Below are 14836 nucleotides of genomic sequence, written 5' to 3' on the forward strand. Positions count from 1 at the left end.
TGAGGGCCGTATGTTCCTGCCTGCCAGGGTAAGCCGCGCTCCTGTGTGTGCAGAGGCGTATGTCCACATGGGGTGCGTGTCCCCACCACAGTCGCTGGGGCTTCCCAGCTGTGAGCTGGCTCTTAACACAAAGGACGACACTTCGAGGGTCACCAGCAGAGGCAGGAGGGCGGGGGGACTCGGCTGCCTTGGTTTCCCTCTTGAGCGAGGGAGGCCAGGCCTGGCCAGGCCGGCTCCGGGGCCCGGAACAAGGAGGACACGTCCCCGGTGCCGCCCCCTCGGCCTGTTGATGCCCTGCCTTCGCTCCCCAGTGCCCTGCCAGGCGGCTCCCCCTGTGCCCGGGCAGGTAGGAGCCTCCTCCAGCCGGCCTTGTGCAGGCCCCGGGCCCCCTTTGCTGGGGCCAGGCCAACAGCGGGGCGCTGCAAGCCTCGTTCCCATGGAAGGAGCGTCCAGTCCCCTGGGGTCGCTAATTCAGGCCCCGGGCAGCTGTGCGGCGGCTCGGAGGCGGTTATTTCTGGCCTGAAGAATTCCTGCCTGGAGCAGGCCCTGCAGGCCCGTCCCCCCGGGCAGGCGGTCCTCTCCCCCAGGGGCCCCTCCTGGCTCCGTGCCCTCTGCCCACGCTTTCCCTGCTAGGGCGCAGTGGGGGTGTGCAGAGCTCCCCTTCCCCCCCGAGGGGATCCACGACGGGCAGGGGCGTGGCTGGGAAGGAGGCCTCACCCGGTGAGGCCAGTTCCTCCTGAGCCCTCCTCTCCCAGACCCTGCCCCAGGAGCGGCCTGAGCCCTCAGCCCTCCGCTCCCGGCGGGAACCGGGCCAGAGCCATGACACGGAGCTGCCTAAGGGGCGCCTGGAAGTGGGGGAGAGACGGTGCTGGGGGCCGGCCCCCCTTTCCGGCCAGACGCTCCCGGGGGGAGGGCCTCCCCAAGCACTTGCGCGTGCCACCACCACCAAGTGGCTGGCGAGGGCTCCGTTTGGCGCTGCGGGCTGCCGAGCCAGACTGTGTGGGCACGGTGACTGGAGGCAGACACAGGGCACTTTTCCTCTCGGTTGTGCCTTGGAAAAAAAACACAAAAAACCTTCAAATCAAGATCTTTATTAAGAGCTCTGAGCGGAGACATCAGCACTCCTCCTAATTAGCGTGGTCTTTAGAGCTGTGCGGAGAGGGGGGCTGTGGGCATATGCTGGGCTCCACGGTCGTCCTGGGGGTGGGGCTCTCCTTCCCCGGGAAGGCCGACCTCCCACCCCCTCGTAAGGTCAGCGCTTTGAAGCTGCGCACCTCAGCGTGTGTGTGAGCACACGTATGTGCCCGTGTGACAGTGCATCCTGCGGCTGTGTGTGTTGTACGTGGGTGAGTGTGTGCACACGCACAGACAGTCCCGCTCAGCGGCATGTGTGTGGGGTGTGCAAGGCCTGCCGGAGCAGGCAGTGCACGCACACCCGGACGCCGCTCTCCGGTGCCCGGTGCACGTGCGTTTGCTGTGGACACAGGCTCGCTCTGGGTTCCGTGTGTTACCCGCCTGCCACCACCGGGCCCTGCCTGCTTGAGTCAAGGGGGCTGCCTGCCTGGTCCCCTCCCTCCTGTGGCAGACGGGCACAGACACCACCGCCAGGCTGAGAACCATGCACTGCCCCATTAGCTCAGTAATGGCATGGGCGGAGTGGGGCGGTGGCAGTGTCCAGGTGTCGGGCTCTGCTGGGCCAGAGGCAGGCCTCAGCCTCTGGGCCTCGCCCCAAGCTGTGGGAAGCCAGAGACCCAGGTCCTGCCCACCCAGAGGTATGCAGAGCCCCCTGTTCCGAGGGCCTGGACTCCCAAGGGGGGCCTGGGGAGGGGGTCCAGTGCAGGCCGGGGTCAGGCAGGGAAGTGCTCAGAACACGCACTGGGGTCCAGGAGAAAGGCTGTCGGGCAGTGGCGTCACACGCTGTAGGGCGACCCGCTGAGTGTCTCCCGAGGTATGTGGACTCCCGGCCCCTCCGCTTCCCAGGGGAGGTGCTCTCCCAGGGGCAGCCCAGCCCCCCCCCCCCCCCAACTCCTCCCACGTGACCCTGAGCCACTGGGGAGAACAAACAGCTCCATGTTTGGCCGGCTGGCTCCCCACCCTGGCCAGCTGAGCAAGTGTGAGAGTGCGCGTGAGTCACGCAGGCCCAGGCCACGGTGGGTCGGGCTGGATGGGGAGAAGGGCTGCAGTCAGAGGGAGGGCTGGGAGGGAAGTTGGGGTTCACAGCAGAGGGAACGGTCTGGTAAAGGCCAGTGGGGTGCACACTAGTCAGGGGGCAGAGAGCCTGCAGGTGGGGACCCCACTCGGCTGCCCCCATCAGTCATGACCATGGGGTGGGCCCACAGTGTCAGGGCACCCTACAACAATCCTGTGGCTCAGAGGGGCAGGAGCAGCCTGCCGGAGCTGCCTGCAGAGCCCAGGGGTTTCCCTGCGCAGAGCCTGTATGTGTGGGTTGGTGGGGCATCTAGTGACCATTTAATTTCTAACTTCAAAGTAACCTACTTGCAGCCAGACCAGCCGACACCGCCCCCCTCTCTCTGACTCCCTTTTTTCTCAAACACCAAGGCCATCCTCTGGGCCCCGCCCTCTCCCTCAATGAAAACCCTATGGCGATGGCTTCCCGGAGGGCAGGCTGGCAGGGGGCGGAGCCTCAGGGGTTCGCCTTGGAGCTCTGGGTGAAGAGTGAGGAGGGTGGGCTAGGGGACCCCCCTCCCAGGGCCCCTCTTCTGTCCTCCCGGCTGCGCCAGGTCCTCCTCAGCAGTCAGCATCTTGTCGTCATGGCAACAGCTTCAGGGAAGAAGAGAAACTTCCCTCAATAGTGGCCTCCTGCCCCTGCCCTCGGAGGCTTGCTTGGGAGTCCAGATAAGTCACTGCAAGGTGGTGTGTGCTCACTGTAGTGTGAGCGCTGGAGACAGACCTGCCCTCGGCGCCTGAAAGATGACTGAGCCACGGGCACCTTCAGGGACGTGTCCAAGGCCACACCAGGGAGCAGCGCCACCTGGTTTCACACGAACCCCGCTGTCCCCTGACCAAGTCCTCAGAACTGGACCTGGGGCTTCCTGCAGAGGCATCAGAGGTTAGAACTGTGGACTGGCCCAGCTAGATGGAGAGGTGGATGGGACATGATGGACAGACACATGGAAGGAAGAAAGGGAGGAAGGAAGTAGGAGGGAGGAAACAGAAATGATAGATTGATTGCAGAGATAATATCCCAGTTTATATAAAACCTGGCCACCACTTCAGTTACCAGGGATTGGAAAGCGAGGACCTGGTGCCCTGTGCCCAGAAAGCTCCCGGCGAGGGCAGGGCCTTGTTGAGGCATGGACCCGTCCGGGCATCGGGACTGAGGATGTGCTCGGGGCCTGCTGTGAGAGCTCTGAAGGCGCCGTCCACTCACACAGGCTGGTTTCTGTCACTCATGAGGCGGGTCCCCCGGGGGCCGTGGCAGAGCCTGGTTGGCACAGCGGGCCGAGGGCCCAGGTGGCGGGCTTTGTCCTGCGGCCTTGGGAGACAGATGCCTGCTTTCCCCCAGGGCCCTGGGTTGGGGCCCCCTGTGTTAGAGGGGGTTGGCGTGGCCTTCTGGAGGCAGAGGCCCTCCCATGTTCCTGCAGGCAGTGGCCTATCTCCATACCCCCAAATGAGACACTGGGCTGCAGCCGAGGGGGGTAGCTACAGAAATGACCGTGCCCCCTTGTGTGGCTCCTCCCAGCTCCAGGGGGTCCCCGTGCGCCGGGCACAGTTACATTGGGGTTTCCTCCGCCACACAGGGCCCCCTTGTTTCAACCCCCTGGTCCCGGCTACACAGGCATCCTCACCAGCGGTCTGTGGGCCTGTGAGGGGGTGACGGAGGCTGTGGGTCACTTCCACCCAATGGGAGTGCTGGACTCGAGGAGGTGGGTGAGGATGTTTTATGCCACTGCCCAGCGGCCCCAAGATTGGCACCTGAACATCCTGCCCGGGGCTGGACCCCATCAATGCCATTGGAGCATAATTAATTACCTCACTAATTAATTAACCAAGAGCTCTATGGAATAATTGTCCCCAGCCACTGGGGAAGGACCATCTAACCTGGGGGCTGTGCTAGTGCTTCAAGGAGGGCCAGCGCCCCCAGACTGGGGCAGAAATGTTAAGGTCTCAGGGGCTCTTCCTGGACACCCTGATGACAAGATGGAGGCGGGCAGTGGGGAATGGGTGATAACCCCCTCCCCCCCCAGGAAGTAGGTAGGGTCCACACCCTCTGCCCAAAGCGGGTTTTCAGTGTCTCAAGGATGGAGACCCCCCCTGCCCTCCGCCAGATTGCCACACAGGCTGGGTCCCTGAGACCAGGAGCAGACCCCCGCCTGAGGCTCCGGCCAGGGCTGAGTCCTTGGGCGTCACCTGCAGGAGAGGTGAGGTCCGAGAGGCCCTGGGGTGCAGGGCTGGAGCCTGGGACCTGCTAGGGCACCACACCTGACTCTGGGGTCAGAGGGGGGCTGCCAAGTGGCATGACCTCGGCTCGCTGCCTGCAGCCACGGCTTCACTTTTGAAGGCGCACGGAGCCTGGCTCCCTGTTGGCTAGACTCAGCCCTGCCCGATGAGAATTAGCGGCAGCCCAGCTGCTTGTCACGCCCCTGAGCCCCTGACCCTGGCTGCTGGCCATTGAGGTCTGGGGTGGTCCAGCGGCACTGGACTCTCTGCTGCTGGACCCCACCTTCCCGGGCACCTGGACCCACCCGTGGGAGGCAGGTTTCAAGCAGCATCACCCAAGGCTGGTTGGTTGTCAAGAGGCCACCAGGAGGCCCCTGGGGTGCTGGGGGCTCCCAGGGTGTGCTGGGGGGGGCACAGCTCCTAGAAGATGGCATGCACCCAAGTGGGCCCTGCTGCCCAGCTCAGATGTCACCCATCCCGTCTGCCTTCTTGAGGCTGGCTCCCTGAAGGTGCTCAGAAAAGCCCGCAAGAAGGTGGGAGTCGCTGAAACCGGTTTGGTTCAGTGGATAGAGCATTAGCCTGTGGACTGAAAGGTCCTAGGTTCGATTCTGGTCAAGGGCATTAGTTGTGGGCACATCCCCAGTAGGGGGTGTACAAGAGGCAACTGGTCGATGCTTCTCTCTCATCGATGTTTCTAGCTCTCTATACATTAAAAAAAAAAAAAAAGAAGGTGGGAGCCGTCACAGGGCCCTAGTTCCGGGTCTGGGGGTGCCCCGCCAGGCCTTCTTCAGGATCCCTGCAGTGGGGAGGCCGGTCCAGTCCGGGAGACCCCCCTCGCCAGTCAGCGGTGTACGTCTCCGCTCCCTGTTCAGACGCCTGGCCGAGGGAAGAGGCTGGTTTGAGTCTGTTGCCGTGGCAACTTGGAAGCGCTGGGTCACCAGCTGAGGCGCTGTGCCTGCTGCTCCACGGCAGGGAGCTGAGTGTGCCTGCTCTGGGTGGGCAGGGAGCCCCCGCGTGCCAGGGGAGCCCACAGGCAGGGATCCTCCCCGCACCCCACTTACGCCACCAGTTCCCCAGGCCACACAGCTGGGCTTTCTGACCCCTCACTTTTGTAACCATAAGCAGCCCACAGCAACGCTGTGGGGACACCCAGACAGCGGGGGGGGGGGGGGGGGGGGCGCGGGGGGGATGGAGCAAAAGTGGCCTCTTGACTCCTCCTGAATCCACTCCCTCCCTGAGCCCCTCTCTCACCCCCTTTCCGCTATGAGCCATGGTTCTCCCTGTTTGAGGGAGGTCTTCCAGAACTTCCCTGTACCCTGAGCGCACGTACGTTAATGTGTTCTAGAGAGGTGCTGTCCCGAATGAGGCTTTTCATCAGTGGGGTCACCTGTTCTCCCACCACTGGCCCTTCCACTCCATCCTCGCAGGACTCATTTCTGTGCTGACGCGGGCAGCACTGTGCCTCCTCTCCAGCTGCCTGTGCTCCGTGGCCTCATGGATACATCTGGCAACAGACACGTTCTGACATGTTTTAATCTCGAAAGGTAACCAACAGTGCTGCCTGGCTTGCCGGGCCTGCGCCCTGGCCAGGGGGACTTCGGTGGCTGGTCCCGGAGCCTCAATGATTCCCTGGCACTGCCTTGGTTCTCAGTGGACGTGTGTGTGGTCCGGGGCCGACAGGGTGGGGGTTCAGGAAGCTGTTCTGCTCTCTGAGAAGGGCTAGTTCTCGGAGTCCTTCCACTGAGTGCTGCCCACTGAGCCCCCGAGTCTGCAGCCGCCTTGGGGTCTCGGGTGGGGCACCTTTTTGGGCCCCGGGAGCTGCCCTTCTCGCTCCAGCCCTGCTGACCCTCTCACCCGTGTGGGCTCAGTTCACGTTCCCTCTCCAGGGGCCCAGGGTCGTTTATTTCTGCAGGGGGAGCTTTCTCCCAGGAGTAAACAGGTTTTTCCTCTCAAAGCAAATTGAAAAGCCCAAGGTTGAATGCCCCTGAGGATGAACGGGGTGGGAGAAACGATGGCAGGCAGGGGGGTGGCAGGCCCCCCATGCAGAGCCGTGGGGCAGGGAGGGTTTCGCCCACCTGGAGTCCACGCTCAGCAGGGAGCGTTTGGCCCGGGAGCTGGGGCCTCAGGCCCCCGCGGTGTGTCTGGGAGCAGGCGTGCATGAGCCTGGATGCCCTGGACCTACCGGACGTCCATCCTTTGCAGCTTGTCCTCAGAGCTCTCTGCCGGCCGGGCCCCTTGTCCACACCACATGGGAAGACCCAAGATCTGAGTCTGGTCGGGGTTGGAGGCTACTCCCCGTGATGGCAGCCGCACACGTGGTCAGTGTCTCTGCGCCACCAGCCCGAGGCCCTCCGCCTGCCCGGTAGGGACGGCCTAGAGCAATGGTTCCCAACCTTTTCTTGGCCGCGCCTCACCTAAGCATCTCTGAAATCCCGATGCCCCACTCCCCGTGACATACAATTCTTAATGTTCCAAAAGTGAACGCCTGTTCACAGGGAGGAAGCCTAAAAGGCCATGAGCATGGTCTAAACACGCCTCCAAAGACCATGGCATCATGACAGAGAAAAATGAAAGAATGAAAGGACAGTTGAAGCACTGAGGAGGAAATCACTAAGAAATTGTTTGAAAAATAATAATATGAAGTGATTTGGAAAAAAAAAAAAATAGCCAAGTCTCAAAACGTAATAGAGAACTGAAATGCGTAAATATGTCACTATATATATATATATATATATATATATATATGGCCCCTAGAACCATAAGAAATGCAAAATACTCGCTGTTAATAACTCATTCTCAAATTGCTCCCTGTGGGGCAAGTGCCCCACTTTGGAAACTACTGGTCTAGAGCCACCCCTCTCGGCAGTGCAGGGAGGGGGTGGGTGGGGAGGGGGGTGCCCAGCCAGGAGGCTCTGGCAGTGGAGTGAGGAAGGGTAGGGGGTTGCTGTAGGTACAGGCAGTCGGAAAGGAGCCAGTGTGGCCTGGTTGGGGTGTCCTGAGTGGCAGGCTCCGGGCTGCCCCTCCCTGCACTCCCCCTTCTTCCCATTGCATGCCCTGGTGCCCTCAGGGGCTCAGGAGCTCACGCCAGGCTGTTGTAGATTCTGCCTAATGGAGCTTAGCTGGCTGAGCAGATTGCTCTGGGGAGGAGCGGCGGGCAGTGTAGGGCAGGCTTGGGCAGCTGGTACCTTCTCCTCCCTGACCCAGAGTGTCTGCGTGATCTCATCACAGCCTGGCAGGGAGCCGGCCTGGGGGCCTTGCACCTACACAGCCCGCTCTTACCCTGGGGGGCCAGGCAGCAGCCAGGCCTGGGGGCCACAGCCCTTGCACCACGGTGTTCCCTGTTTTGTCTGTGGCCCTGAGGTGGGAACCACATCTTAGTGAGGAATGCCCGCTTACCTGCCTGTGTCCCTCAGATGAAAGGATCTCCCCTGTCCTGACCTTGGTCCTGCCAACAGGACAGCCTGCCACCCAGTATCCTCTTGGGGGGGGGGGGGGAATGCCGGGTCTCCTCCCTCCGTGTGTCTGGGGCCATCATGGAGGGGCAGGGTGGCATTTGTCAGGATGAGGGACAGAAAGGGGGGCTTGGAGCCTACGGGACGCCTCACAGAAGAGAATTTGGATGGATTCCTTGGTGTGTCTCTTCCCCAACTCAGAGCCGGGTAGTGTGAGAAGCCGCTGGTTCTGGGCAGGCGTGGCGGATGCTGCCTGTTAACAGTGAGGATTTGATTCAGGGTCAGGACCACCCTGTGGTCCACACTGTCCTGCACCAGGCAGGCCTCCCTGGGCACCCCTGCCCTGTCCCAGGACCCTGGAGGCCACTGTAATTGATGAGAGCCAATGTCAGGGTCCCCTGCTGTTGCTGGTGAGGGGCTGACAGCCCCTGACATGCCCTGAGCGACCACAAGCCCCTTCTCCTGGCTACCACGCATGCTCCCAGCAGCCCCAAGTGTTGCCCCCACTTCCTGGACATTTCCACCAGGCAATGACCAATGTGGGCTTTGGGCTTTGCACGCAACAGGGCAAGCCCTAGGCACATGCTCATGCACATGCTCAAGAAGGCATTTGTGAGCCAGCGCCACCTGCAGAAAGGCCTTTGGCATGCTTATCTTAGCCAGCCGGGGGTCCAGGAATGGGGAAGGGCTATGGATGCGGTGGTTTCCGGTAAAGCCTGCGTGAGCGGTGTCCCTCCCAGCCCAGAGCATGCCCAGCACAGGGCCACTTCAGCACCACGGACAGCGACCACTGCCTGACCCGCCCCCTGAGCAAACCTCCTCCTGGCTGAGGGGGCCTGCCACTGTGGGTGGGGTGGGTTATCTGGGGTACTTCGGAGCCATGGTTTGAGGGGTAGCACTTCTCCTGGGGAGAGTCACTCCAGGCCCCTCCCTGCCAAGCTGTACACCAGGGGCCTGTTTGGCTGGGGGAGGTCCCTGTGGTCTCCCTCACCTCTGTTTGCAAAAGGGATAATCAGCGAGGTCTAAGGAACTGGGCCCAAGGTAGACAGGGGACTGGGGTCAGGGCCTCACTGCCCTTCTTGAGGCTTCCAGGCTAGGGCAGAGCCTCCCTGGCTGCACAGCCCCTGGGAGAGACTGTCTCACTCAGCTGTGGACCCAGGACCCAGGCAGCTGGAGGACGCCCTCCCCAGGCCAGCACGGCCTCTGCCTCCCGACCATGCTTCAGTCTGGCTTTTTTGGACGCACAGCAGAAATTGATTCTAATTTGCAACACTTGGTTCAAAACCTAAAGGATTTTTTTTTTTTTAATTAAAACCCAGAAAATCCATCTGTGTAATTAAGCTTCTGGAAGTCACTGCGCTTCGTGTGATGAGTGTCCAGTTGGCACTGCATGTCCTCAGCCACCCACCAAGACGTGCCGAGGGGGCGGCCGTGACGTGTGGAGGTTGGCTCGTGTGCATGCAGGAGGCAGAGGGAGCCCTCGCAGTGCTGGCTGTCCCCAAGGCAGGAGGGCAGGTGGCTCCATGGTGTTTCTCTCAAAAGAGCCAAGCACAGGCGTGTGCACCTGCACACAGACCAAGGCAGGGTCTCAGGGCCCAAGCTCAGGACCCTGGGGTCTTGATGTGTGTTTGGGGTGATGAGGGTAGGGGGTAGGGGTGTATCACAAGGATAGTAGCCCCCCAAAGGGTGAGAGCTTGCAGGGATGGATGGAGAACGTTCTGGGTGCCTGGGGTGTGCTGACTGGGTTGGTTCTTCCAGCCACTGTGGTGGTGTCTCCGCTTCTCAGATGAGCCTGTGTTGATGGCCTCCCTGCTGGGTCCCGGGTCACGGTCACCATGGCTGATTGTCCTGAGCTCTCAGGGGATGCCCTGGGCAGGGAGGTACAGTGGGAGCTCTGCTTGTCAGAGGTTTGAAAAGATGTAGACCCGGGGACTCCAGGATGGCTGTCTTCGCAAGTTGCCGGGGTCCTGGGTTGTAGTTCCTGCCGGGGAGTGGGGCTTCCTACCCCCTGACCCGAGCAGCCTCTCATGGGCCCGGACCAGCTTTGGACTCATCCCCTCCACTCTATTGAGGACTGAGCTCCTCAGCTCTACCACCACCAGCTCCAGGGTCCAGAACCGGTTCCTGCAAGAATCCCCCGGATCAGTCAATTCTTGTGTCTGCCCCTCCCATCCTTGCCCCGTGCCCGAGGGCCAGCTCCCGTGGGTGGGCTCAGCATCCAGTCTGTGCTGTGGGGCCGCACCTCGTGGGTTCCTCAAGATCGGAGACGGAGCCATTCTGGCGCACAGTAGGTGTGACGTGGGTATTGGGTGCAGGTTTCAGCTGCAGCGCTCTCTTCCCCACCCCCACCCACAGACACACACACACACACACACACACAGACACACACACACACACACACACACACACACACACACAGCAGGCTGGCCTCCCGGGCTCGTCTGCAGGCCCTGCTGGCCCAGGCGGTGCAGTCGCCCGCCAGACCTCTCAGCGGGTCCCCCGGGGCCAGGTCCCACGCGGCCCTCCGTGCTGCCCTAGCAGGACACCAATTTCTGTTTTTCCCCAGTCAAATCACAGCAAAGGCACTTGTTACGGCTGAACCCATTAAGTGTAATTATGGCGCGCTCGGTGGGAACGTGTAATTACCTCGGCGGCTCTGTGCCACGCTGCACGTCACGCTGTGGGCCAGGGCCTGCCGGCGTCCACGGTCGCCCTACCCCCGCCCCGTCCCAGAGGCTGGGGGAAGCGGGGTCGAGACTGGCTTCCAGAGTCCCACAAAGGAGGGGCACACAGGGTGTGACCTCCTGCTTCTCATCGCTGAGCCCGTCCACCTGTAAATACAGGGGCCTCCACAGACCCTGTGCCCTCCACGGTCCCATCTCAGAACAGCCCTCGCCAGTTGGTCACCGTGGGATTGGAGCCCCTTGAAGGTGGGGCTGCATGGAGCACTCCCGGCCCCAGGGCCACCACATAGCTCGGCCCAGGGTGGGTGCTCAGGGCTGCCTTATGGAGCACAGCCATGTGCCAGGCAGGGGTCCTGCTGTCTTACCCACCTCCTTGATCCATGAGACGTAGCATCACAGGAACGTGGGAAGGGGAACAGATCTGAAGGTCGTGCTGCAGCCGTCACCCCCGTGCAGCCCCCACAGGCCGGGTGGGGGAGGGGGGACCCTGAGGGCCTCAGCCTTGGATTTCCCAGAGCTACTTGCTGATAAGTGGTGTTTTCCAAGCTCCCATGCACCCTGCCCAGCGTCTCTGTAGCCTGAGCAGGGCAGGCTGGCAAGCCCGCCTCAGAGTGGGTGTGGCTCCCGGTGGGAGGGGATCCTGACCTGGGATGGCGTGGGGGATGCATGAATCCCCCCCCAAAGTCCTGGGGCCCTCCCGGCCATAAAGGGTCACTGCCTGTGTCCACAGAGTTCCGCTAGGGACCCCACACACAGTCATGGCCCCCCATCCTGGTGGCCCTTCCCTCCTACCTGACATGGCTGGCTTGCCACAGGGCTCCCCTTTTCCTGATGAACCAACTGGTGCAGGTGTGGGGTGCAGTCCTGCCCTAGGCAGTCGCTGAGTGGCCCGGCCCCCACACTAAGGCCTGCATGAAGCCAGGGTGCCATCTGGTGGCCACTCCCGGAAAGAGCTGAGTTCTTACTGAGGACCGGCGTACACACAGTACTTGGGATGCAGTACCTGCTGCCGGCTTAGCACCCTCAGGCCCTGCCCTGGGCTGGCTTCCTACCTGCCAGCAGGAAGTGCTCCTGGACGTGGCCCTCCAAGGCGGCTTTTGCTCTCAGGACCGACTGGCTGGTGGGGGTCAGGAGGATACAGGGGATGTTCTCCCTCCTTTGGCCTTAATCCACATCCCATCACCCTTTATCCAGACACACAGTAGGGCTGCAGATCCTCCAGGCCCAGTCACCGCTCTGCCCCAAAGCTCGCCTCCTCCTCCAACTGCTGGAGTCACCTGGGGGGGCGGGGATGGGGCCAGTGCAGGGCCCTGGAGAGGCGGCTCTTAGTCTAGGCTGGGCAGTGCCTGTGAGATGCTCCCCTGTGTGTGTCACCTGTTTGGTTGGGAGAGACCTGGTGGGGGGGCGGCAGGTGGTCTCCAGCTTCCACCTGGAGCCCTCGTCTGTGCCTCAGTTTCTCCTCTGTGCACGGGGGTTCAGACAGTGGTATCTGAGATTGGTGTCAGGGCTCCGTCCCTTAACACGCAGATGGCGGGGTGGGTGCAGGGGTGTGGAGGGCTTGGTACCCTGGCAGCGGGTGGAGGGCAGGTCCTGGGGTCCAGCTCCTCCCCCCGCACCCCGTGGCTATCTACCAGCCTCCTTCATTGACCCTTAACCCAGCCGCCTGCGCCCACGTGGTTCGAGCACGTCAGCATGCTGGTCATCATGCTCAACTGCGTCACCCTGGGCATGTTCCGGCCGTGCGAGGACGTCAAGTGCCGCTCGGAGCGCTGCATCATCCTGGAGGTGGGCCCGGGCGGGCGGGGGCTGGGCCGGGCCGGCCCGCTGGCCGTGAGAGACCCCTGGGGACGCGCCGTCCCGGGTGTGGAGAGCGCAGGCCCCGCTCTCAGACCCTCCTCCCGCCAGGCCTTCGACGACTTCATCTTCGCCTTCTTCGCGGTGGAGATGGTCATCAAGATGGTGGCCCTGGGGCTGTTCGGGCAGAAGTGCTACCTGGGCGACACGTGGAACAGGCTGGACTTCTTCATCGTCATGGCGGGGTACAGCTCCCCCCGCCCACGCCCAGCCCCGGAGCGCCCAAGCGGCCCCTGGCCTGGCCACGCCTGGCGGGGAACCCCCACCCCGATCGCAGGTCCCCCAGGAAGAGGCGTGAAGCAGGTGCCCCCTGGCGGGGTTCAGGTGCAGCCTGGTCGGAGGTGCGAAGCCAGAGGGGCCTCTGCCAGGGCTGGCACCTGTCCTGGGACGCCCAGGAGGGCAAGGAGTGCCCAGCGGTGACTCGGAGCCGTGCTCCTCCCGCCTCGGGGTCACCTGCCCGCCACCTGAACCCCCTCCCCCTGCCCTCCCCCAGCATGATGGAGTACTCCCTGGACGGACACAACGTGAGCCTCTCGGCCATCCGGACGGTACGGGTGCTGCGGCCGCTCCGCGCCATCAACCGCGTGCCCAGTAAGTGACCGCCCGCTCCGCTGAGGGCTCTGCGGGGCCCACGGGGACACAGGACCACATGCCATGGTGCCGCTTTGGGTTCTGGGCATTCTGGCCCCAGCGTTGGGGGAGGAGGGCCTCGGGGCCCTGAGCATTTGCCACGGTTGCTCTGGGAAGGGCAGGGCGGCCCTGGGCCACATGGGGGCGGGCGGGGGGCGGGGGGCGGGGTTGGTGGCCGGCCGTGGGGGCCCTGACTCCTCATCTGCGCAGCACTGAGGGTGGTGCTGGGGGAGGCGTGCTGTCGGTGTGCTGCGGCTCTCGCCGTCGAGCTCTGCCAGAGGCCCATGGCCCGTCAGGGACGTGTGGAGAGGCTGCTAGGAAGTTCCGCAGCCATGTGCCGGGAAGATGGCCTGTCCTCCTGGGTCATCTGCCCCCGTGGGGGTGGGGGTGGGGGTGGGGCTTTTCTGTCTTCGGAGTGTTCAGTGCAGTGGCTGCATTTAGGGGGCGGTGCCCGTGTGGCTGTCAGGTTGTGTGTGCGTATGTAGGGGGAAAGGGGGGTCTGTGTGTACCATGCAGCTGTGCACACAGCCTCGCTGGCTACCTGGTGGCCTCGGCACCCCAGCCCTGGCCGTTAGGACCTGTCCTGCAGCCCTCCCCGGGAAGCCACGTTCCCTCAGGGCGCTGCTCCCTCCCCCTGGGCTGTCCACTCCGCCCAAGGGCAGGTGGGTCGGGGCCTCGTCCCAGTGCTGGGCTCTGCCCATCGTGGCTCCCAGAGGGACGGGAAGGCAGCTCTCCAGCCTGTGCCGGAGGCCAGACCCCTGGGCTCCCAGGCGTGCAGGCAGACCAAGCCCACGTTGCTGGGGGTCCCCATGGCTGCTGTTCCCGCTGGCGGATGGCCGGTTCTGGGGCCTTCAGGGGCTCGGTCCCGGCCGGCAGCCTTGCTCCCCTGGATGTGGGCCTGACCCAGAGGCGCCATCGCCCCCCGGGGCCCGCTGGACGTGCGGGGGCGGGGCGGCCCGGCAGAGCCCACACCATGGGGAACAGCGGGAGGCCTCGGAGGGGCTGGGGGGCGGGTCCCTCCGTGGGTCCCCATGCCGACGACGCCCGCTCGCGCCCCGCAGGCATGCGCATCCTGGTCACACTGCTGCTGGACACGCTGCCCATGCTGGGAAACGTGCTGCTGCTCTGCTTCTTCGTCTTCTTCATCTTCGGCATCGTGGGCGTCCAGCTGTGGGCCGGCCTGCTGCGCAACCGCTGCTTCCTGGACAGCGCCTTCGTCAGGTGCGAGCCCGCCCCGCCCCCAGGGGGCGCACCCCTCCCTGAGGACCTCCGGCCTGGACCTGGGTCTCTGTATCTCCTCTCCTTATTCTTATGTCTGTGATTGTCTCTCATTTCCTGTTTGTCTTTCTCTCTCTATCATTTGCTCCCCCGTCCCCTTCTCTCACTGTTTCTTTGTGTCCTCCCACTGTCCACCCCCACCTCCCTCTCCCCCGCCCCCTCCCGGTCCGCCCCTCTGTCCCCGCGCCCCTCACCGGGCCGCCTGCCCCCAGGAACAACAACCTCACCTTCCTGCGGCCGTACTACCAGACGGAGGAGGGGGACGAGAACCCCTTCATCTGCTCCTCGCGCCGGGACAACGGCATGCAGAAGTGCTCGCACATCCCCAGCCGCCGGGAGCTGCGCGTGGAGTGCACGCTGGGCTGGGAGGCCTACGGGCAGCTGCAGGCCGAGGGCGCGGGCGGCGCCGGCCGCAACGCCTGCATCAACTGGAACCAGTACTACAACGTCTGCCGCTCCGGCGACTCCAACCCCCACAACGGCGCCATCAACTTCGACAACATCGGCTACGCCTGGATCGCCATCTTCCAGGTGGGC

At 63.5% G+C, this 14836-nt stretch overlaps 1 protein-coding gene across 3 annotated transcripts in view; it reads left to right on the forward strand.

The window, feature by feature from the left end:
* Window positions 1-14836, forward strand: part of CACNA1H (calcium voltage-gated channel subunit alpha1 H) — a 63826-nt gene that overhangs the window by 25945 nt on the left and 23045 nt on the right. For 2 of the 3 annotated variants that reach the window (XM_045570352.1, XM_045570353.1), the window contains exons 3-7: window positions 12211-12322; window positions 12443-12576; window positions 12885-12982; window positions 14083-14242; window positions 14512-14830. In XM_045570352.1, coding sequence (XP_045426308.1) covers window positions 12211-12322; window positions 12443-12576; window positions 12885-12982; window positions 14083-14242; window positions 14512-14830 — 823 coding nt within the window. Of the gene's footprint in view, window positions 1-12196; window positions 12323-12442; window positions 12577-12884; window positions 12983-14082; window positions 14243-14511; window positions 14831-14836 lie in introns of all 3 variants that reach the window. The other variant, XM_045570354.1, reaches the window with a different exon arrangement.

This window comes from Pipistrellus kuhlii, unplaced genomic scaffold (genome assembly GCF_014108245.1).
Source record: "Pipistrellus kuhlii isolate mPipKuh1 unplaced genomic scaffold, mPipKuh1.p scaffold_m20_p_31, whole genome shotgun sequence".
Taxonomy (NCBI): domain Eukaryota; kingdom Metazoa; phylum Chordata; class Mammalia; order Chiroptera; family Vespertilionidae; genus Pipistrellus; species Pipistrellus kuhlii.